Here is a 22,320-nt window from a genome sequence, read left to right as displayed (position 1 = left end):
GCTCCCCCCAATTAAAAGGCCCAACGCCCCCCCTGGTGGGCGAAATATGAAATATCACCGACATTCCCGATGGGATTTTTGGCCCTTTGTGAAACCTTTGCTGCTCCTTTAGACAATTCTGGTCTATTTTGGAGGGCTTCCATACCAGCAGGTACAAATGTACACATGTGGATATGAAACACTTCCCTGGCATGTATCCCCACAAGCACTGAGACCTGCATGCCAAGCAAAAAATCTGTATTTTTATATACCAGCATAGGATTTATTTCAACAACAAATCACCACCAGTTCATCAACATGCAAAAGATTCACTAAATCTACCCAGAGACTGAGCAAATATTTCAGATAATACAAGTTTTTGAATGCTGGCATGTGTTCCCTTCTCCCACTGCCTTCTATTTTTATTTGTTTTTAGCTAAAAGCCTTCTGAGGTTCCTTAGGGTTTGCCTGTGTGACAAAAGGAACACCTGATAAATTATAAAGCTCCCTGTACTGAAATGACACTCCCTTTTCATGAAGGAGTCCATCTAATACCTAAAGGGAGCCTACAAACAGGAAGAGAGTCAACTCTTTGAAAGGGTAGATAACAGCAGGACAAGGGGAAATGGTTTCAAGTTGAGGGAGGGAAGATTGAGGTTGGATGTCAGGGGGAAGTTCTGTGCTGTGAGAGTGGTGAGGTGCTGGAACAGGTGCCCAGAGAGGCTGTGGATGCCCCGTCCATCCCTGGAGGTGTTCAAGGCCAGGTTGGATGGGGCCCTGGGCAGCCTGGGCTGGTGTTAAATGCGGAGGTTGGTGGCCCTGCATGTGGTGGGGGTTGGGGCTTCGTGATCCTTGAGGTCCCTTCCAACCCAGACCATTCTATGATTTTATGATTCTGCCAACTAAAATGACTGTTATGTTGGAAGTTGCTTTCAGTATTCCTAAACTCTTGTTTTGTCTCTTGTTTCCCTAAATAGGATAAAACGGAAACACAATTGGAGATCTCTCAGTTGTTGCTTTTAGATACACTGAAGATACAAATGCATACTATTTTCTCCTTCCCTTCCTTCCCTTCCCTTCCCTTCCCTTCCCTTCCCTTCCCTTCCCTTCCCTTCCTTCCTTCCCTTCCCTTCCCTTCCCTTCCCTTCCCTTCCCTTCCCTTCCCTTCCCTTCCCCTTCCTTCCCTTCCCTTCCCTTCCCTTCCCTTCCTTCCCTTCCCTTCCCTTCCTTTCCCTTCCCTTTCCCAGGCACTCAATCCTGCTGAGTGCCATCCACATTTGAGGAGGAAATCTTTGCCCTATTTGTTTGCCTGTAGAAATGTCTCACCCTAAATACAAGCTGCCCAGATGGGAAAACATGTTCTGAAACCACAGAACACAGACTTCATTCTGAGACTCATGTGGCCTTTACTATGCGTGCAGTACAGAAGGTTATTTCCGAGCACTTGTACAGAAGCTTCGGAAAATGATGCTCTTCCTTTGGAAGAGGAGTGGTTTTTCCCCCCCTTTCTTTTTGACAAGAAGCAGAAGGCTGCTTGGCTGCCGTTTGTGTTCAGGGAGCAGTGCCAGAACTGCTGCGACCCAGAGGCAGAATGGTCCCCCAAAGTACTGCACTTCAGTAAGCGATCTGGGGGTGCTGAGGGACCATCCCACATGGCTGCTGTCCCCAGGACAACAAACTTCACTCCTGAGCGGGAGCCAAGTGTGCTTCCTCTGCTCTTTCCCGTTTTCAAAATGAGCCAAAGTCATTCACACAGAATCACACAGAATCACAGAATGGCCAGGGTTGGAAGGGACCTCAAGGATCATGAAGCTCCAACCCCCCCACCACATGCAGGGTCACCAACCTCCGCATTTAACACCAGCCCAGGCTGCCCAGGGCGCCATCCAACCTGGCCTTGAACACCTCCAGGGATGGACGGGGCATCCACAGCCTCTCTGGGCAGCTGTTCCAGCACCTCACCACTCTCTCTGTAAAGAACTTCCCCCTGACATCCAACCTCAATCTTCCCTCCCTCAACTTAAAACCATTTCCCCTTGTCCTGCAGTTATCTACCCTTGCAAAGAGTTGATTCCCTCCTGTTTGTAGGCTCCCTTTAGGTACTGAAAAGCTGCAATGAGGTCACCCAGCTGCCTTTTTTCCTCCAGGCTGAAGAAGCTCAGCTCCCTCAGCCTGTCTTCATAGTGGAGGTGCTGCAGTCCCCTAATCATCTTCGTGGCTCTCTTCTGGACTCTCTCCAACAGCTCCCTGTCTTTCTTGTACTGGGGGCTCCAGACCTGGACACAGTACTTCAGATGCGGTCTCACAAGAGCAGAGAGGGACATCACCTCCCTGTCCCTGCTGGCCACCCCTCTTCTGATGGAGCCCAGGATCCTATTTGCTTCCTGAGCTGCAATGCACATTGCTGCCTCATGTTCAGTTTTTCATCCATCAGGACCCCCAGGTCCTTCTCTGCAGGGCTGCTCTCAAGACCGCTCCTTCCAGTCTGTAAAAATGCCAGGGATTCCTCCGGCCCAAGTGCAAAACCTTGCACTTTGCATCCTTCGTTTGCCTACGATATCTTTTCAAAACGCATTTTCTCCAGGGCGTAATAAACCCCGGAGAATGGATTCGGGAAAAGCGTCGGTACAGCGAGACTGAAGGCACTGTGCCCGGCGTTAAAGCCTTCCCAAGGATGCTGCTGGGCTGCGTAGCGAGCTCGGAGCGGTGCGGGGCTGCCCGGACAGAGCCGTGCGCTCAGGGGCGGGGTGCCGGGCCGGGTTGGTGCGGTGCGGTGCGCCGGCGGTGCCGGCACATTCCGGGCAGGCGCACTGAGCTGCGCGGGGCGGCGGCGCTGCGAGTTCGGAGCTCATGGAGGTGACGGAGCCGCAGCCCGGACCGAGCCCCGCTGCGGGGCCGCAGCCGGGAGCCGAGGAGATTGACATGTCCCTGGGTACGTGCGGTGATTGGGGAGAGGGGCTCCGCCGGGCCGGGGTTGGTGGGGCAGCGCGGCTTGCGCTGGGAAATGGGGTGCGGGGTGTTGGGAGGTGGTGGGGGTGAGCAGCGGGGCTGTCGGTGCTCCCAGCCCAGGGAGGGAAGCGGGCAGGGAAAGGCAGAGCCACGGGGGTGGCTGGAAGCACGGATTCGGCCCCGTCTCGGTGCTTTTCTGGCAGCACCCCGTAACTTCAAAGGGGAGAGGCTTACGTAAATGAGCCTCTATTGAAATAAAGATATGAGCCATATCCTCGGGTGTGCAGCTATTTATAGCAGCTTGCTCGTGATGCTCGCCATTCCTCTGGCAGCAGAGATGTGAACTGTACACAAACAACTGCCCTTTTATTAGCTCTGAAGGCCTGGACTTCAGGGCTGGGGCTGTAGATCTCAGCAGATCGTCGTGTTGACATCGCCGAGGAAGGAAAGTCCTCCGGCATCTCTTAATGTTGGGTTTGTGTCCTAACACAAACCGTGTGTCATTTCTTCCCAGCGATGAGCCACTTGCTGGGGATAGCACAGTATATTCTCCTACAGATTCCTTGGTGCTGATGCACGCTTATTTTAATGGCAGCATGAAGATTTTCAGCAGGAATTTGTCTGCCCCCTAATTTTTCATTTAATTCATGGTGTTGCCATCCTTGAAGATCTAATTCTGTCTTGAGGGCATCAGGGTACCTTAAGTGACCTCCCAGGATCCCTTATTTAGCTCCCTCTTACATTGCTCTGTTAACCCCATCATACTGATGGGAGAAGTAACGGTAACAACTGGTATCCAGAGAACTGGAAGGCAATGGATTGGGCAGCTGAGCATCCAGCTCCTCTCCATTCCTTGTGAGCCCACACTGACAACCTCTTTGCAGAGGAGGGGCTGTAGGCTTCAAAGCAGCCTGTGCCCCAAATAGCACATATCCCAGAGGCACACTTAGCTGGGAACATTAGCACATTCATACCCAGAGCATCGCTCAGTCTCTCCCAACGTGCTCTCCTCCTGGCAGACTTGATAGAGAAATCACAAAAGCAGTCACGCAGCTTATTCTTACATCTGCTCTCATTTGCTTTCCCTGGGCCTTATATTAATTTGAACATGGGATTTTCTTGATAGAAAATGACAGGTGACAAGCACTGGAGGTAAGATGTGCTGTTTGTGATAATAGCCCTTTGAAAGCTAATGGCACTTCAGTGCTTCCGCTCCGGTGGTTCATTAAGGAGCTGGAGTCATCGCTGCCTGGGAAAAGGCCTGATTGGGATGCTTCTTTCCTCCCTAATTTGGCAAAAGGTAAAACGTTTGGATTGGAGCTCACTAGATGCAGCTCTGTTACTCACTGAATATTTTCTGGGAGGTCTGAGGTTAAAAGAGGAAATTGTTGGAAAATATGAATTGATCAGGAGACGTCCCTTTGCCTTCACCATTCCTCTTCATCAAAACAGCTTGAATTAAAAAGACCTCCTTGATTTCAAACCAGCTCAATGGGAACCAAAGGGCTACCACAGAGTATGTGAGAAGCGGAATCTACCCAGATAAGTGAGAAAATCAAGAGTCAGCTGAAGATTGTGGCACTTAAAATACAAAGTACTTCTGGTATTCATGGTGTGTGTTGCTTTGATCTGATCACATCCATAGCTGTGTTGTCTTTGGAAGATGGGAACCAAAAGGAAACCATCGTTCATGGCGAACAGTGAGTGTCTGCAGGGCCATGACATCCCCTCCTCTCAGTCACCCTGTATAAGTGAGGTTGCTTCCCTGCACCAAACCTTGGTTTTCCCATTTACAGATTTAGGGACTGAACAGATTTTCACCCTGCAGTGTTTGTACAACCCACAAACAGCATTTGTATGGGTTGTGCATCAGGGGCTCCCATGTCTGGCATTGTTGCTCTTTGATGCTTTTGCCCATTCTCCTCCCTTTGACCACCTCCCAAGTCAGACCTCCACCAAAATTGTTTTCTGATGAGCACAGTGTTGGTGTCCATGGAAAAATCCCTTCCTTTGTGTGGGCAGTCTTGGGGACTGGATCCTTCAGTGGGATATTCCAGGCTGGATGTGGCTCTGGGCAGCCTGGTCTGCTGGTTGGCAACCCTGCCCATGGCAGGGGGTTTGAAACTAGATGATCATTGCGGTCCTTGTCAACCCAGGCCATTCTATGATTCCATGACATGGTCTGAAATCTCCATCCTGCATGTAGTGAATACGTGCTGGATGGAGACATAATTCACTGTGCTCTAATCTCCAGCATGCAGGAGCCAAGCAAATGGAGCCTGTGCTTTCCTAGCTGAGCTTAATCTCATTGTCTGGCAGCATCACTTACAGAACCACCAGCCTTGTTTTCACCATGGACAATTCCAAGCACCAAAAATGGGAATGACTTTGGTAGAAAGTGCAGCTTTGATAAATTTCTCCTTTGTGGCTGTGATTTTAGATGACATCATCAAGCGTCACAGGAAGGAGCAAACAGATGCCAAAGCTGCAGGGGACGGCCGGAGACAGCAGACCAAGAACAGGAATTTGGCATATGGGTTCGGGCGGCCCCGCTCCCGTGCCTGGATGCAGAGGAACTTGCAAGGTATGGGAGTGCTGTGGGATGGCAGAGATGGATGAGGGGGGATCTCCTTACTGTTTGTAAATATCTGAGGTGCTGCAGTCAATGGGACCTCATGATCCCCAGAACCCAACCCCTGCGATGATTGTGTGAGATTCTGTGAAGCTGCATCACTGACCTGGAAAACATGTTTGTGTGACAAAATCAGCTCCTAAATCCTTCTCGTATCTAATTCCTGTGTGCATGTAATATGCACTTGGGTGCTGAATAGCTTTTCTCTCTGCAACAATAGAGTAACAGGACCCTTTCAGAGCATAAATCCATCCATTTCTCTCCCTTCCACCCTCCCATGAATTACTAATTCAAAGTGACTTAATATCTGTTCTCTATTCCCTTTGGCTTTGCATATTTTAATTATGCCTCTTCTGAATCCTCTTTTTCCCAGAACACATTTAAATTACCCCTTCAGTAACTGCCTTTGATAGCTCCGTCATTGGAGCTAATTTATCACTTTCGCCAGCCATGCTATTTTTATGATGAGTTTTTTAATAATGCCGTGTGATTACACACTAATCTCTATTTGGTTCCACTAGTTTTATCTTCCAGACTAAGGAGATCTGCTGCATGAAATGCCATCTTTGTTTACCATCTTTTTCTTTTTTTTTTCTTCCTGGCTGCTGAATCACCTCGCTGGAGATTTTAGTGACATTTCGCAGCGACGCCTTTGCATTCATCCCCTTGAGTGCAAATGGCACACGAGGACAGGAGGATCACTGGGAGCACTCCCAGTTGTCTCAGATCCGCCTCCCACTCTTGCATTCCTGCTTTCCGCCACACACTGCCTCACTGAGATTTGTCCCAATTCAAAACAGTGCTGATATTTCCCCTTTGCAAATTGATTTCTCTGTCCAAAATGGAACATGGGGTTTGATATTCTGCTGCTACTCAGAAGTCAAACGTGGGCTATTTTTGCAGCCAACCTTAGAAAGCAGAAACTTTTGTTAGTCTAGGTATTTTATAGGTTTAACTGGGCCTGAATTCAGCCCTGCTCAGGGCAGGGACTCACTGTGCTGTGCAGAGCTGATGTCAGGAGTAATTTTAGGCAGCTCAGCATGGCTGGGAATTAAGCCCGTAATTCTTCAGGGGCCTCATTCCTCTTCAGTCCCTGCTGAAAGGCAGCCCCTCGTGGGCTGAGATGTGATAACTGTTATCAACACGCTGATCAGTACAGCACAGCACAGCAATGGCAGAGCTTGGGGAAGGTATTATGCTGATGGGAACAGCAAGAGAACTCATGCAAGCTCTTATCTTTCCTGGAATTCAGCTTAAACCGTCTCCCAGTGGTGGGGAAGAGTGATGATTTTCAATGACAAGAGATTCCAATTTCAAATCTCCTCTGAGAAGTGGGCCTCAGGGTTTCTCCCCAGCCTGGCTTGTTGGGCAGAGAGACTCCTGGCCTTCAGATGTGTGCTCAGAGCCAGGTTCTGAGCCTGCACCCCCAGACAGGGTGCTGACACTGGGGGATTTTAGTCAAGAGCTCTTTGATTAATAAATGCTAGAAACATAGAACAGCTTTGGTTGGAATGGACAAGATCCATTTCTGTCAACTGCTGTGGTCTGGGTGCCTCCCAGTGGATCTGATTGCCCAGGGCCCCATGCATGGCCTTGGGCACCTCCAGGGATGGGGCACCCATAGCTCTGGGCAGTGCCAGGGCCTCACTGCTCTCTGGGTAGAGACTGACATCTAACTAAAATCTCCCCTCTTTTAGTTTAAAGCCATTCTCCCTTGTCCTGTCACTATCAGACCATGAACAAAGTCACTCTCTCATCCTGTTTATAAGCTTCTTCAAGTACTGGAAGGATGCAGGGAGGTCTTCCTGGAGCCCTCTATCGTCTGGGCTGAGAACGCCCAGAAATACCTGCCAGACGTTTTGCAGAGATGGAGCTTCCTGTGTGCCACATGTCAGGACACATATACAAGGAAGCCCTGATCCCCAGCTGGCACAAACAGGGTGCCCTCAGAGCTGCTGGCCCTGCAGTCAGTTATGTGCATGGGCTGGGATGCGCCTGAGCGCACTGCTGAGCTGCAGCTCTCTAATAGGGGCTGATGGACAGCAGTGTGCTTTGCTGCTCAGGGTTGCTTTGTGCATCCTATTGCTCTGGTGGGAAATCCACAGATGGGCTCAGTCTCGTGCTGGAAAGAAGATGTTGTGTTGATAGAAGACCCTAATCCTAATGCTAACCCTTACCTTGTAACTGGTGTCAGCATGCTCTGTGTTTCACCCTGGGGCTGGAGCCTTCATTAATCACCTGCTGCCATCCTTCCTCCCAACACTTCACTTCTAATTGCTCCAAGTCATTATAAATGTAGGAATCGATGGAGTGGGATCAATGCACACATCCGAGCATCCCATGGTCTGTGTCTCTGAGGTTCTCGTTGGTGTGGGGTTTTAATGCATGGTTACTGCCTGCTGAAATTCACTGCTTTTTTGCTTGATTTATGCACCCCAGTGGGGGTGTGCACAGATTTCACTGATGGAGCACCTTGGAAAATGGCTATTTAATTATGATACAGAAGTTTATCTTATGGAGTAATTAGGCTTTAATGCACTGTGCCTCTCTGAGTGCTCTCCTCTCGATGCTTCAGCAACACTCAGAAATCATAAACAGGCGTAGGGGAAAAGTTAAATGCGAGATGAGAGGTTTCAGTGTATACACTGTGCATTAACATGAAGAAGCAGCAAAAGATGCTCCCTTCAATCCCTGCAGTAAGGATATTTCAGACCAAAAGAAAATAGATACAGGTGGGCTGATCCTCCCCAGTGGAGTAGTGTGGGCACTCAGAGCTGCTCCAGCAGCTGTGGGTTTGGCTCGTGGGTATCTGAATCACTGGGTGTCTGTATGGAAAGGCTTTTCCATTTCACAGTTAATTCATGGCCATGTGAGCCCTGACGAGAGATTGACAGCTTTCCTGATGCGAGTGTTCCTCCTTTATTAGCAGCCAGGACTGTGGAAGGCTTTTTTCTTCAAAAGATGCATTTGTCAGTCGCATGGATCATGAAAATGTCAGAGTGAGATATTGGAAATTATTTTATATTGTGCTAAATTGATTTCCTTTTCAGGATCAAATGAGAGTGATTCTTGTCACGCTGTTTATACAGATACTCCTATATCATCCTAAGGCAACCTTGCAATACATCTCCAGAACTGAACCCTGACGTGAGTTTTGAAGGTCACTGACACACTGTGTTTGTTATCTTAGGACCCAACCGTTTTAGGAGAGGCTTTGGACAACAACAGAACAACCGACGGCAATTCAGGAACGCTCTGCCCGGCCCCAGGAGAAGAGCAGCTGCTGCACTGAGTGGAGTGAGCCCTTTAAATCGCCCAGCATCAGCTCAGGAGGTATGGGAGGAAAAGAGTGCTGCTCTGCCCAATGATCATGTAGTGGTTGGCTGGGTTTTCTGCTCCCGCATCACCCCGAAGGGCAGTCAGCATAAAAAATGCACAGGCACAGTCTTTTATGTGCCCATGTACAGCATTTGTATGCATAGATGAGCACAGACACATGCATTCAAACCAGCAGTTTTCCCATTGGTTTTATAAGCATAAGACTTGGCATGTTTTTTTTTTTACTGAATAGGATTCTATGGGTGTAAAGAAAAAAAGCGTCCTTCAAAGATTTGTTTAATTTTTTAAACTATTGCCATAAAATCCAATTCCTCGCCATCCCCATCTTCCTGTTCTTGTTTAGAGGTGACATGGATATGGTTATGGATGTGGTTCCCGTATTATCCTTTAGATAATAGGGAAGCAAGATGACACAAAAGTGGTTTTAGTGGAAATATGTTGACGCCTTTCCCAGAGTTTATCTCTGACTATCACTAAGATCCATCTGGCTTGGTGTTAATAAAAGGTGGAAATTGAGCAAGTGGACAGTCCTCTGGGAGAAGAGGTTGTAAAAACTCAATTAGGAGGTCACATGTGCTCAGTGAGCTTTTGGAAACGCCAAAATGGTGACGACAACTTTAATGGCTGTGTCCAGGAAGTGTGAAGCAGAGAACCCCAAAGTAAGCATGCGTGCTCACGGAATGTGGTTATTCTTGAAAATAATGACTGCAGTGACTCAGATATGTATGGAGTGTGGCTGGATATTAGCAGAAAGCAATAAGCAGTTGCTAGGAGGCTTAATTCTGTGATAGCTTCCTTTTTTTTTGTAGGAGTAAACCAAGTGGGAAGGATGTGGAAACACATCTGAATTATTGAATAGCAGCACTGATGGTGGCTGTCCCGCAGAAATTGACTGAGAGGCGTATGTGGTTGTGTGTATAAGGACATGCAGGAGAACTGTGCTGCTGATAAGAGCCTTCTGGTGCTTCAGGCATCAGACATTTCAACTCTTTGAAAGGCTAGATAACAGCAGGACAAGGGGAAATGGTTTCAAGTTGAGGGAGGGAAGATTGAGGTTGGATGTCAGGGGGAAGTTCTTTACAGAGAGAGTGGTGAGGTGCTGGAACAGCTGCCCAGAGAGGCTGTGGATGCCCCGTCCATCCCTGGAGGTGTTCAAGGCCAGGTTGGATGGGGCCCTGGGCAGCCTGGGCTGGTGTTAAATGTGGAGGTTGGTGGCCCTGCCTGTGGCAGGGGGTTGGAGCTTCGTGATCCTTGATGTCCAACCCTGGCCATTCTGTGATTCTGTGTTTCTGTGTCTGAACTGGAAAAGGCCAATGACTGAAAACAAACTAGAGGCTATAACGTGTTGTGTGAGATTTGTGCTCCACACTTTTAGTTGTTTTTTTTTATTTCTATACTGTTAAGATGAAGTATTCTCCCTCCGACTTGTGGTGTCATGCCCAGGACCTGCAGTACATGTTCCAGTCATTGTCAACGGTGTGTCACAAATCCAAACGCTGAAAGTGCAGCAGCTTGGTACTTGGTAGAAATATTCCAGCTATAGTTGCTAAAGACCATGGCAGACACCAGGTTTGAGTAAGTTTGGTAGGGAATCAACTTCCCATTAAGAATATAACAAAGTCTTTGCTGCAAGACAGCAAAAGCTGCAAAGGAAAAAACTGTTGTGAATGGCAATATGGGAATGGAGGGCAGAGAGCTGAAACCCCTCTGCCACAGCCTCCAGCAGTACCCAATGCATCAACAAGCATCAGTGCAGTACTGTCACTTCTCCTAACTTGTGCTGTCGCTCTGCCTTTGCCTGCATGGCATCAGTGCAGGTAGCAACAGCTGACTTGTCTCTGCTCTTCCAGGGCAACAAGAATGAGGATGCTTTCCCCAAAAGCAGCAATGGGCAGCCCGAGGCACGGCGACGGCCACCACCCGGCCCCAGGAGGTTCAGAGCAGCTGCTGCCAGCACCAGCGCCCCAGGGAGAAGGTAAATGTTGGTTCCCTGTGGCTCTGATCTCAGTCAGTTGTATGCTTGCACGATGTGAGAGGAGTGCCCTGGGTGTGTTTGGAAAACACCTGGACACAAAGCAGCTCTATGTTAATAAGGTGGTATTCGATCTGTCACTGGATTTTAGTGAGCGTGGAGAACACGACTGTTCTATTGGCATTCAGCATCTAATCTGCCACTTTGGGGAAAGCTTTGGAAGGGTGATATAGCCTTTATTTTTACAAAAGCAGAGGCTTTGTCCCAAGGGGAAGGCAGGGAGTGGGGCTAACTCTGGGCACAGCCCCGGGGTCTGCCTAGATGTCCTCGCATCCTCCCAGCTCAAACGGAGCTTGGTGTCAGTCTTGTCTTTGCTGTAAGCAGAGCATGGACAGAATGGCCTCCAGGGGTCCCTTCTGACCATTCTTTTTTTTCCTATGATTTTGTTCTATCATTTTTCTTCCAATGAGAAGAACTCAAAGCAAACACAAGCTGTCCTTTCATTCAAGCAGAAAAACTTGTTTCTCTGAAATCCTTTGCTGGCAGAAAAACCCATAGTGCTGAACTTGGTCACAGATATCCTCATTTACTTCTAATGCTGCTTTTCATACCAAACTCAGCTATGTGCTACAACATTAAACTTTAGGAGAGAATCGATACAGTGCTGACCTCCGTTGTTTTCTCTCCTGCCGCCCTGCAGGCCCTTCCTGCTGAACAGGGGACCAGGCTTCCAGCAGAAGCGGATGCAGCAGCGGTTCTCCAAAGCCTACATCCAGAGAGGGGTCAGTACAGAGGCATTTTTATACTACCTGCTGTGGATGACAACCCTTCACTTTTACCAGCCCTTGCCCAGTTTTCTCTTTGCTTCCAAAATAACCAAGAGAGGTGGTTGCCAGTTGCTTTGCCTATGCAGCAAGAAACCCAAGAAAAACAAGTTTTGTGATGACACAGAGAAAGAGCTTTTCAAATATACCAAACAAAATGCTGGAAAACGAATCACAGGTTCTGACTGATAATTATTTAGCTGATCCTTTTTGTCATTGATTTCACAGCAAATGGATGCTAATGCAGAAGGGAAACCACCAAGGATGAGAAGGTAATTGGCGACAAAGGCACAGAATGAACATGACTTGCTCTTTCACGCTTGAATTGAAGCTGGAGACATCTCGCTGTCTTGGCAGGTGGCAAGTGAAACCCAGCCCCGGAGCGGTTCTGACAGTTTCTGTGGCTAATCCCCAGGCGAGCCAGACCAACACGTAAGTAAATGAGTTGATTTGTTAGGATGGGAGCCCTGCAAAAGCCATTGCTAATCCCTTTAGCGTTATTGCAGCTTGATGTTTTTTATAATAAGTGCAGAGCTAATGGTTCGGCCATCAAATGGTGAGCAAATGGTGCCTTGTTTTGGTGTATCTGAAAGGAGACAGTAATTATGTGTGGTTGGCTTGGTATCCAGAGCAAGGGGGAGTGGGAGCGCAGGCAGCACATGGCTGCTCACGGGCTTTGTTGGAGCAGTGCTGAGCTGCTCGCAGGCACACGGCTGGAGGAGAGTGGCCTCAGGCCTGTGCTGTGCAGGGGCAGGATCTGGTGGGTGGGTGAGGGTAACTGGACCCAGAAAGCATTCCCTGGTAGCTGCAGTGCTGGAGCTCAGCTTGTACAGCTGCTGAGCACCTCTTCATAGAATCATAGAATCATTAAGGTTGGAAAAGACCACTAGGATCACCAAGTCCATCCATCAGCCCACTCCCACCATTTCCACTACCCATGTCCCTCAGTCCCATATCCCCATGGTTCTGGAATACCTCTAGGGACAGGGACTCCACCACCTCCCTGGGCAGCCTGTGCTGGTGCATCATCACTCTGAGAAGTTGTTTTTCCTAATATCCAACTCAGACTTTCCCTGTCACAACTTGACACCATCACCTTTCATCTTACTGCTGGGAGAAGAGGCTGACCCCCACCTTGCTACAACCTCCTTGCAGGGAGTTGTAGAGACCAGTAAGGTCTCCCTTAAGCCTTCTCTTCTCCAGACCAAACCATCCCAGTTCCCTCAACCATTCTCCATAAGATTTAACTCCAGACCCTTCACAGATCTGTTGCCCTTCTCAGGACACGCTCACGCAGATCTCTGTGATTAACACTGGGAGAGGCATGGGCTGCACACGGATCTCTCTTAACCCTATTAGTTTGCAGATAACAGGGAGCCACCTGCCTCAGCTCCCTGTATGACCACATACCTGTGCTTTCTCCCAGGCTCGGAGCCAAGCGCCCTTTCCTGCGAAACCAGAGGCCCCCGCCACGTATCACCAAGCCCCAACCCAAGGGGGTGATGCTGAGGTTCAACTTTCGTGCCATGGCCAACCAGGTAGAGGAGCACCGAGGGGACCGGCCACATCCCGCACCCTACAGGAGCCCTGTTGCTTGGTTTTGGGGCTGCCAGCTGGGTTTATCTAGCACAACCCATGAGGACAGCCCTGCGGCCTTGTTGGCTTGGGTGCTCACCAAAATGGCAGCACCTGAGAAGACTATTTGGCAGCTACAGACTCATCCCTGTTACTCCTGCTCTGTTGGTCCCTCTTGTCCCATTTGTGTGCTTGCTCGGAGTGGGGAGGTGCTCCCTGGGAGCGGGCCTGGGCGGGGGCAGCCATGTCACCGCTGGTGCTCCCCCATCCTCAGAGAGATGCAGCACCTCTGGGCTTTGCTCTTTTTTTGCTTTGGAGGACTTTTCAGTGCCACGTTTTCCATGTTTTACTCCAAGAGCCCCGGGGCGGGTCAGAAATCCTGCTCCACCGTCCTTCATCGCCAGCTCTCCTTGTCTGGATGGTTTGTTTGCTCCTGACGCCCTGTGCTCACACACCATCTGCTTGCTCCTGTTCTTGCCAAGGACGCCCGCTCTCTGGGGGCTGGGCACTGCTGGGAGGTTTTTCAGCCGCACACAGTCTGTCGAGCTCCTTGTCTCCATGTGATGGGTGGTTTAATTGACTAACCGGCTGCGACGCACCCTCCCAACTGATGGGCTCTAATCAATACCCTGCTGCAAGCCCGGCTGCGCTTGGCCACGAGCCGCAGGACTGACATGCTCTCCCTTTCCCCCGCAGACCAGCCTGACGCTGGATGAGAGGTTCTCTGGGCTGAGGAATAAGAGGCGCTTTGCAGCAGCCCGCAGCGCCCGCCGGACGGTCACCATGCCCTAGCAGCACGCACTCATCATGGGGACAGCGGGCAGCAGCCCGGGCCCCGTAACAGCTGGCTCAATAAAACTCGATAGATTCCCTCTGAGGTAGCTGATTCGACAACCTGCTGTCTACTTCCTTCCGTGCACAGTGAGCGAGTGATTGAGGGCAGGGATGAGGCGGCACTACAGTCAGGGCTCTACGCAGTGTAGGGAGGTGGTGGAAGGGGATGAGTGGAGGTGGACTTGCTGTGCTGGGCTCCATGGAGCGGGGGCCCCATTCCATCCCCCTGCCAGGCACCAGAGAAGGGAACAGCATTGAGTCCTTGGGCCTGCCCACTTGAGACGCCAGCAAATATGGTGGCTGTGCCAAGGATGTGCTCCATCATTCTCCACCCAAAAGCCTTACAGCGTGCAGCCAGGACCCCCGCCCAAAAGTTTGCAGTGTAGGACCTTCCCCATCCTCACAGTGCCTCGTCCTGCCTCGTTAGCAGCCCAAAGGCTCAGTTGGAGCGCCCTGCTATTCTGAGCACTGAGCAGATGGGTGGTCTCAGCCCAAATCTGTGCTTCCAGTGCTGTGTAGGTCTGCACTGGGGTCTTTGCAGGTGCAGCTCCAGCCGTGCATAATCATGCTGATGTGGGAAGGAGGCCAGGCTACACAGCACTTGGCTGAGAAGTTAATGAGCTGAGATGAGACGTTTGTTAATGAAGCCCCGTACCAAACATGAGTTGCTGATCCATTCTCTGCCCACTACTGCAGCCAACACTGAGCGAGCCAAGCACAGCCTGTTACTGGGCCCTAAGCTGTAAGTAAAGAAGTAAATATTTGATAGACTGCTTTACATTTTACACTGAGTGTCTTTAACAAGAGACCGGATTGGAGGTTGATTTTATAGGAATGTGTGAAATGTTGCTAGCTGGTTGATTGAGCAGTGATGTATGAATCCAATGCACTGAATAAAAAACTTGTCAAATGGCACCTCCAGTTATTTCCTCTCATTTAACAGGGTTTGGGTGCAAGCTCAGCCTCTTGGCGTGGTCCTCAAGGGGTGCACAGCCACGTTGGGTGCCCTCTCCCCGTTGCCTCTTTGCCCACTCTGCACATGTAAGTGAGCACTTGGCCACCCCTTGGCAGCATCACTGCAGCATTTGACCTCCTGCCATCATTTCTGTGGGTCAAATGACCTCTGAAGCAGCAGGAGGTTTTAAATAGGCTCCTTGTAAAATCTCAGTTGTTACTCTGCTTCTGCTTTTAATGTTATCAGCAAAACTATCAGAGCAGACCTGGCTCTGAGTGCATCTGAAGCGAAACGAATGCAAACGGGTTTCCAGCCTAATGAACTGAGGAGGGGAACTCATCTCTTCATGCAAATTGTGTGGAAGTCACTGGAGATGAGCAGGAAATACAGTCACAAACGACAATAGACCTGACTGCAATTGTATCTTTGCTTTAAGTATGGACAGAGCTCACCCTGATATTCCTCTCCTAGGAGATGTTTATTAGCAATCCCTACCTTATATTTTTCTAAGGACTAAATTAAAATGAAGGAATTGATGATAAAAGGTATGCTTTCTTTCTAGCCTGATTCCTGCACAGGGCTCAATGAATTTCCATGAAACAAGAGACAAAAAGTGGCTGTGCAGAGAAGGGCACCGAACTTACAAGCAGCAAGAAGTCACAGCCATCATGCTAAAAACACAGTAGGAGGGGGGCACAGAGTCAGTTTTCTCCAACAGGCATAAGAAACCCTTCTTCTTCTGTACTGAAACAGCAGAATAATGCTCTCTAAAGTTATACCAGTGCTGCATTCTCCTCTGCTCACCTTCTTTCCAGGAGCAGAGCCTCAGTACAGCCCAGTGCCCGCACTCTGGAGGTTTATCTGTGGCTGTGATTGCCTTTGCAGCAATCCAGCTCTGCTATAGCTGCTGGAGACTGCAGGGCTGAAGCCAGCATGATATTTGAGATGGATTTGTACGGGGACTCTGTGTTGTTTTCTGTTCTTTCCTAACAATTCCCAACATTCCACTTGCTTTTGGACCCAGAGTAGCAGTTTGGGGTAGGAAATAATGCGACACACTTATGCTGGTTTAATGAAACAAGTTTCCAGGCATAGATTTCAGCTTCCCAGCAAACACCTTCTGCAGAAGCTGTTCTCACAGCACATGTAGAAAGCACACCTGGAGCAACTGCCTGCAAGAGGTGGGCCCAAGGGACCCGACTTCTCTATCTGATCCTTCATGCTGACATTTGGTATTTGCTGTTCACTGGGTGCTTTGGTTTGATGCTAATAGCTGTCTTTAATGAGCTTAACAGACAGGGAGAAAAGGCCAGCTTTCCCTGCTCACCAGTTCTTGTTGATTTTAGTGCTGTGTGACCGGGATTTGTGACTTCCCAGTGTTTGAGGCACTGCTATCCCAATAGCACGGGGTAGAAGGCAAAGCAGTGCCTTGGGAACAACACGGCTGTAGGGACCTCGAGAATAGAAATACTTTGGGCACATCCAATCTATCCTGGCAACAGAGCAGCAGCTGAGGCATGGAGCAGGGGGCTGGAGCATGTGCCAGCAATGGAAAGAGGAGCTGCTCTCCCCAAACGCCAAGTCCTCTCCGGTAAGAACCAGCTGCAATTGTACCTCCAGCACTTAGCAATGGCTGCAGCAATCTCTCTTGCATTGCACTGGGGTTCTTGTGCCACCATTTGCCAGGCTGGCTGCAAAATGAAGGCAGGCAGTGCATGAACTCACTGCCCTGCGCCGGGTGCAGCCTGCTATCAGCAGCAGTTGCTGTGTTTTAGGGGTTCTTGAAGGCACTCAGCCAGAAGCCACAGGCAAAGTGCTTGAAGAGAAACCTGAGATCCAAACGTTGTCTCAGGCACCACAGCTCCTGTGAGGGCTGGGATAAACTGAGCAACAAGCAGAGCACCAGCCAGGCAGGAACCAGGAAAAGAGAATCACGATGGACTGATAAAAGATTCATAAACCCCCAGGTTGAATGGATAGGTGCCCCTCACTGTGGTACAGCAATGGATGCCTCTGCAGCCAGCTCTGCTCCGTGCCCCACACAGGTGGAGATGAAGCTCTGCTCTATTCCCTGAAAATGGGACAATTCTTTCCAGAATCTGACCAATAGCCTCTTCACTTCCATTTGCAAGAGAGCTGTTTTTCCCCAGTGCAGGTCTCATTCACTGAAGTCTTATTCCCTCTGTTCATCTGAATCAATCCTGACCATTTTTATAGGGAACATAAAGTGCTAAGACGTGGAAGAAAAAGGGACAGAAAATTAGATTTGTTCTTTATCCACTCAATAGCAGGGGTTAGGATTTAGCACTGAGCCATGTCCTAAAGGAGATCCTTCCCATCTACATCAGAACTGCTGCCAGCTCTCAGGGTTTTACTGGAAATCCTGTGATGGTGAATGCTGCAGTAAAGCCCCAGTTCCTGGAGACAGGTCAGGAGGCAAATGTCTCAGCTTGCCTATATTAAAAAGTAAATTCCCAATGCTGCGTTTGTGCAGGGAAAACCATGGCCCAGGAGTAACTTAAAATCTCAGACGTCAAATTAAATTAAAAAAAAAACCAACGTTTTTTGGGGGGGATGTCATATTTCTAAATCTACCTCCTGAGGTTTGGAGCTTGACTCATGACTCTGAAATGCTCAGAGCACACTGAGAGACCAAAGTGAATCTACAATCACTTCTCAGTGTGGATGAGAATCTCTGCATTGCTGCCAGCACTTTGAGACCTCCGTCCTCTCATCTCCCAGTGTGCTTTGTCTCACTGCAGACCATGTTGGTTGCAGAAGCTCCGACACAGCAAGAGATCTGCTCTCTCCGTAGGTCAAGACCAGGGGAGAGTAAAAAGAAGATGCTTAGCTCTAAATCACACCAGGCTGTAGCTATTAACTATACTCCTGCTGAGCTCCAGGAGGAGGAGGGCAAGGCACGCAGCCTTCCCACCCTGTGCCCTCTGAGCAATGGCACTGGAACCCTCCAGCCGTAGAAAGTGAGGATGTCCCCATTTCTGGCCACGAATAATGGAGGTGTACCATGAGGTGATGGAGTGTGGTGACTGAGGGGAATCCTGGAGTGCAGCTCTGCCAGGGAGCACCACCACGTGATACCACTGTGCAGGACAGCAGTGTTTAGCTACGTTACACCACACAAAGCCTTGTGAAGAAGGTGGCTGCAGCAGCTCTGGGCTGCAGGGAGCACGGACCCTATGTATAGAATTTCCCCTGCCCAGAGGCAGCGCAGCACAGTGATTCATCTGTGCATTTCCTCAAAGGTTCTCACTGTCAACCAATCCTAGGATTCTTAGTTGACCACAGTTAGTGCTGGTATGCAGAAAATGCCTGGGTCTGAGCAAAGGCAGGAATCCCACTGCAGTACAGCATCTCTGAGCTGCCTGCTCTGTATTGATTGACAGAGCAACACTCAAGCCCCAGTTTCCATTCAATCATTCTGTAGTTATAATATTTCCACAGGATGGCGAATAGCTTGTGAAAAACCTCACCTGAAGAGGGACTGAGCTGAGGTGTCCATCGGGATCTGTCTTCTCTATCAGCTGTGGGAGCTCGTAGGTCCTCAAGCAGCATGGACTCAGAATGAATGGTGCAACATGCAGCGAGCACTGGTGCAGGACACGTGGCACAGCTGAGGGTTTGCTCACTGTAAGAGAGGCTGAGGTCAGGTACCTTTATTTGCACAGTAGTGGTGCTGGAAATTGCTTGTGTGCAATGGAGAAAGAACGCAACTCAACAGCTAGAGACAGGAACAAGATTTCCTTTCTCTTTGTATAAATCTGTAAGCAGTTCAGAATTTTTTATTTTTATTTTTATTTTTTTGCAAGAAACAGCAAAACCACCAACTAATTCCCCCTCAGCACAAGAGTAAAACAGATTCCCCAGGGATCTCAGGTTCTGGAAGAAGAAAAGTCTTTTGAAAGAAATCATCAGCATTCTCCAACTCTACATGAGTTCTCTCCCTCAGTGATAGCTGTGGGAAGGGAAAGGGGATCACTGAGGGGCAGGGGGATGACCGCAGCTGCATGCACAAAGCTCCCTCTGTTGCACATCCACACACAGACCTTCTGCAGGGCTGGGACACCAGGCAGTAGGAAGGAAGCTGATGAGACAGAGGCATTTTGCAGCCCACCGTGGCCAAAGGGTTTTTCCACAGCAGTCACAAAGTGCTGCAGGGGATGTCTGGGTGTCAGCATGTACCAAAGACCTCCTTGTTGCTTGGGTCTTCCAGGGCAGCACATCCCAGCGCTCATCCAACTGGCACAACCAACGCCCTGCTCCCTGCAGCATGCAGCTGCCATTCCTATACCCAAATGTGATGAAAGCAGCATTTAACCACACCTTTGGGAAACTGGGTTACGTTTTCACAGCTACCCAGCAGCACACCAGCAGCCCCAAGGACTGGCTGCACTGCCATTCTGGAGTTGCCTTGGCTTTACTCGGTGCAACAGGGCTAACATCAGGGTCAGAAGCACCTTGATTCACACTATTAAACACATCTGGTCATGAAGCCACAATGCAGATGAGCAACAGAGTGCTTCTGGAAGGAAAAGGGGCTTTTGTTTATCACCTGTGGGATGTTGTGGAGATGTATTTGTATCCTCCCCCAGCTCTTGAAGAGAACCAGAAGCATTCTCAGAAAACCACTGTGCTTCATCAGAAGGTTTCACTGCTACAAATGAAGCAGGTTTTTGTACAGGTTATTACATACAAACATCCTGACAAGATGGAATATTCAGCTTTCTCTCTTTTGTATGCTTTGAATCAAGGCTTCAGCCCTGCTTGACACTTTGCAGTCTCCACCCTACACCTTATCAGCACCTGCAGGTGCCATTCTGGCAGCTCCCTTCCCATGGCCATACTGCCTTTGTCTGCACCCAGCACCCAGCCCTCCCCAGTAGCTGCTCAGCACTGCAATCTGCAGCTCTGAATGCAGCAAAGGGAAATATTCAACAGCTTTTCAAAGAATATTCATCAAACTAGAACAGACAGGAACTTCATGCCATGGTCCAACTGGTGAGAGAGGTCCTACTACATCCTGCCTGAACTTGGCTGTTCATTTTCGCACTAAGACGTGCAACGTCCCTGCCTGTAGCTACACCAGCCTTGCATTCCCTGCAGCTCTGACCTTAAGGCACCCTGCTGACTGTGGATGGTCCTTTGGCCATCCTGCTGCTTTGTCCCACAGCAGCAATGGGCTCCCAATGAGGAGGAATGGTCAGAAGGGAACACAGTTTGTTTCAGGCATGCCTTTAAAGGAATGCAGAGCATAAACCTTACGAAAAGCCAGCTGATCATCTACTGTATTACTAGCACTGAATTCGCTTTGGCTCACTCAGGTCACTGAATTCTCTTTCATTCACTCTTGCTGACTTGGGTTAATCATGTTTACTAACCCATAGAAATGCTTGACACATTTTTTTCTCCCCTCCTCCCCACTTTTTTTTTAAATTCAGCATTCCCAGAAGTTGCTGGTTGCTTTTAAAAACGACTGACAAAGTAAAACCTGCACAATGCATGAGAATGCAGTGCACAAGAATGAAGAGAGAAGCCCACGTCATTTTGCTCTGTTTGCCAAATCACATCAGCAGTATCAGTACATTTCTACTCCCTGTCCTGAAAATTGCACCATCTCAGCTCACTGTGCTATTTGCTTGCATTTTTGGGAGGCAACAGTCTAGAAACAGATGATGCAGTGTTACTCTATAGCAGGATTTATGCACCTTTGCACTGCTTGGCTTCGCATGCGTGCATTAAATGTTATCATAAGGGCTGGATGGTAAAGTGGTGAAATCATCTGAGGGTGCAACAGGCCGAAGAGGCACAACACAGTTCACATCCATTAGAGCAAATTCTGTCACAAATATTCTTCTGGTGGCATTTGCCAAGAAAATCAGTCACTTTCCCAGCAAGCAGAGGCTAAAAGGCAGAGGGTGTTTTTCATCATTAGCTCCTGCTGCTTTCCTTGTGAGTTCTCTGTCCACAATGCTGATACAGAGCCCAGATGCTATGGAAGAACTAAATGGGAAGCAAAGATTTCTCAGGCTTCTAGTAAATGCTTCAGGTCAAAGACCCTCTGAGCTCCTGCAGAGCTCTGGGGACAATGGGAAGGGCTGCTGGGGCTGCAGGGGACCCATCGTTGCCCCCAGACTTTCCCCATTGCTCCTTTCCCAGATGGACAGCCAGATTTGGGCTTGCTTCTCAGGTACATCTTCCTCAAAAGTGCAATTTGCATTGAAGGCAGGGCAAAGGACAGCCCAGTGCATGCTGCCAAGCACTCTGTCATCCCTTTTCACATCATTTTCTATCTTCTACTGCCACTCTGTGCTGCACTGGCAAGTGTGGTGCATTCGTTCATGTTATCCCAATAAAGATGTCAGCAGATTTGAGAAGACAGATTTGTTTCTGCTCTACCAACGCCAACCAATGCATGCTTTTGTTTTCCTTTCAACACAAAAGTATGGCTTGCTGGGGTTTACCAACAGTTTCAGAGTAGGATTTGGATCTCCATTCAGATCCTGTCTAATTTTAGGCCTAGAACGTATTGCCACTGTTTGGTGAGCTTTGAGTGTCTGGCTGATGCTGGCTGAGAAAAGCTTTGGGATTTATCAGAAGCCCTTGAAAAATACTGCATTTCACTTGGAGGAAGCCACTGCTGGCTTCTGCTGCAATTGGGGTCTGCAGAAGGAAGACTGCAGTGATCAGATCAACATTGCACACTCCCAATGCAATACTCAGACATCCGCTTTGTTCTGTAATAGGATGTTCCCAAGGGACTAATTAGTCTTGGCTTCGATACTATTTGCTCAGCAACCCTGTTTGCCTCCAGATACCTTGTTACAGCAGCTTTGGGAGTTCATTTGTTTCATCTGATCAATGGAAGGAAGCTGGGGAGAGGAACGCATTTTCCAAGAAGGAACACTAAGCCCTGATATAAGTCAAATGTGTTGTGCTCAGAGCACCACCTGCATTTCATTATTGGGAAAATCCCCATCGTGCCAGGATCATCCCAAGACACTCACCCTTTTCCATCATTCTTTGCATCTTTGTCATTCCTGCCACAAAAAAGGCATCCTAAGACCTCTCCCTGAGCAATCCATAGGGCTACAGGTTATGGCATAGGAACCACAAGGCAGAGCCGGGCCCTTTGACTCAAGGAAGGTAACACGTAACAACCAGGTGGTGCTCAGATGTGCACAGAGTCCCACAGTCTGCAGTCAGGCTTGAAAGAAGGTAGCATGGCATGAGTAAGGAAATTGTG

At 49.1% G+C, this 22,320-nt stretch overlaps 1 protein-coding gene across 1 annotated transcript; it reads left to right on the top strand.

Annotated features, from left to right (window-relative positions):
* Positions 1-2,829: 2,829 nt before the first annotated feature.
* LOC306951457 (UAP56-interacting factor-like) lies at positions 2,830-14,145 on the top strand (the record flags this gene model as incomplete). Its single annotated transcript, XM_079541960.1, has 9 exons — positions 2,830-2,911; positions 5,369-5,512; positions 8,751-8,893; positions 10,750-10,874; positions 11,572-11,653; positions 11,924-11,967; positions 12,053-12,127; positions 13,122-13,233; positions 13,967-14,145. The coding sequence occupies 9 exons, from the start codon at positions 2,830-2,832 to the stop codon at positions 14,060-14,062; spliced, it is 903 nt and encodes a 300-aa protein (XP_079398086.1). The 3' UTR covers positions 14,063-14,145.
* Positions 14,146-22,320: the final 8,175 nt, after the last annotated feature.

The sequence above is a fragment of the Tetrao urogallus genome (assembly GCF_951394365.1).
Source record: "Tetrao urogallus genome assembly, chromosome: 13".
In the NCBI taxonomy this organism is placed as follows: Eukaryota; Metazoa; Chordata; class Aves; order Galliformes; family Phasianidae; genus Tetrao; species Tetrao urogallus.
This window is presented reverse-complemented; position numbering and strand designations above follow the sequence as displayed.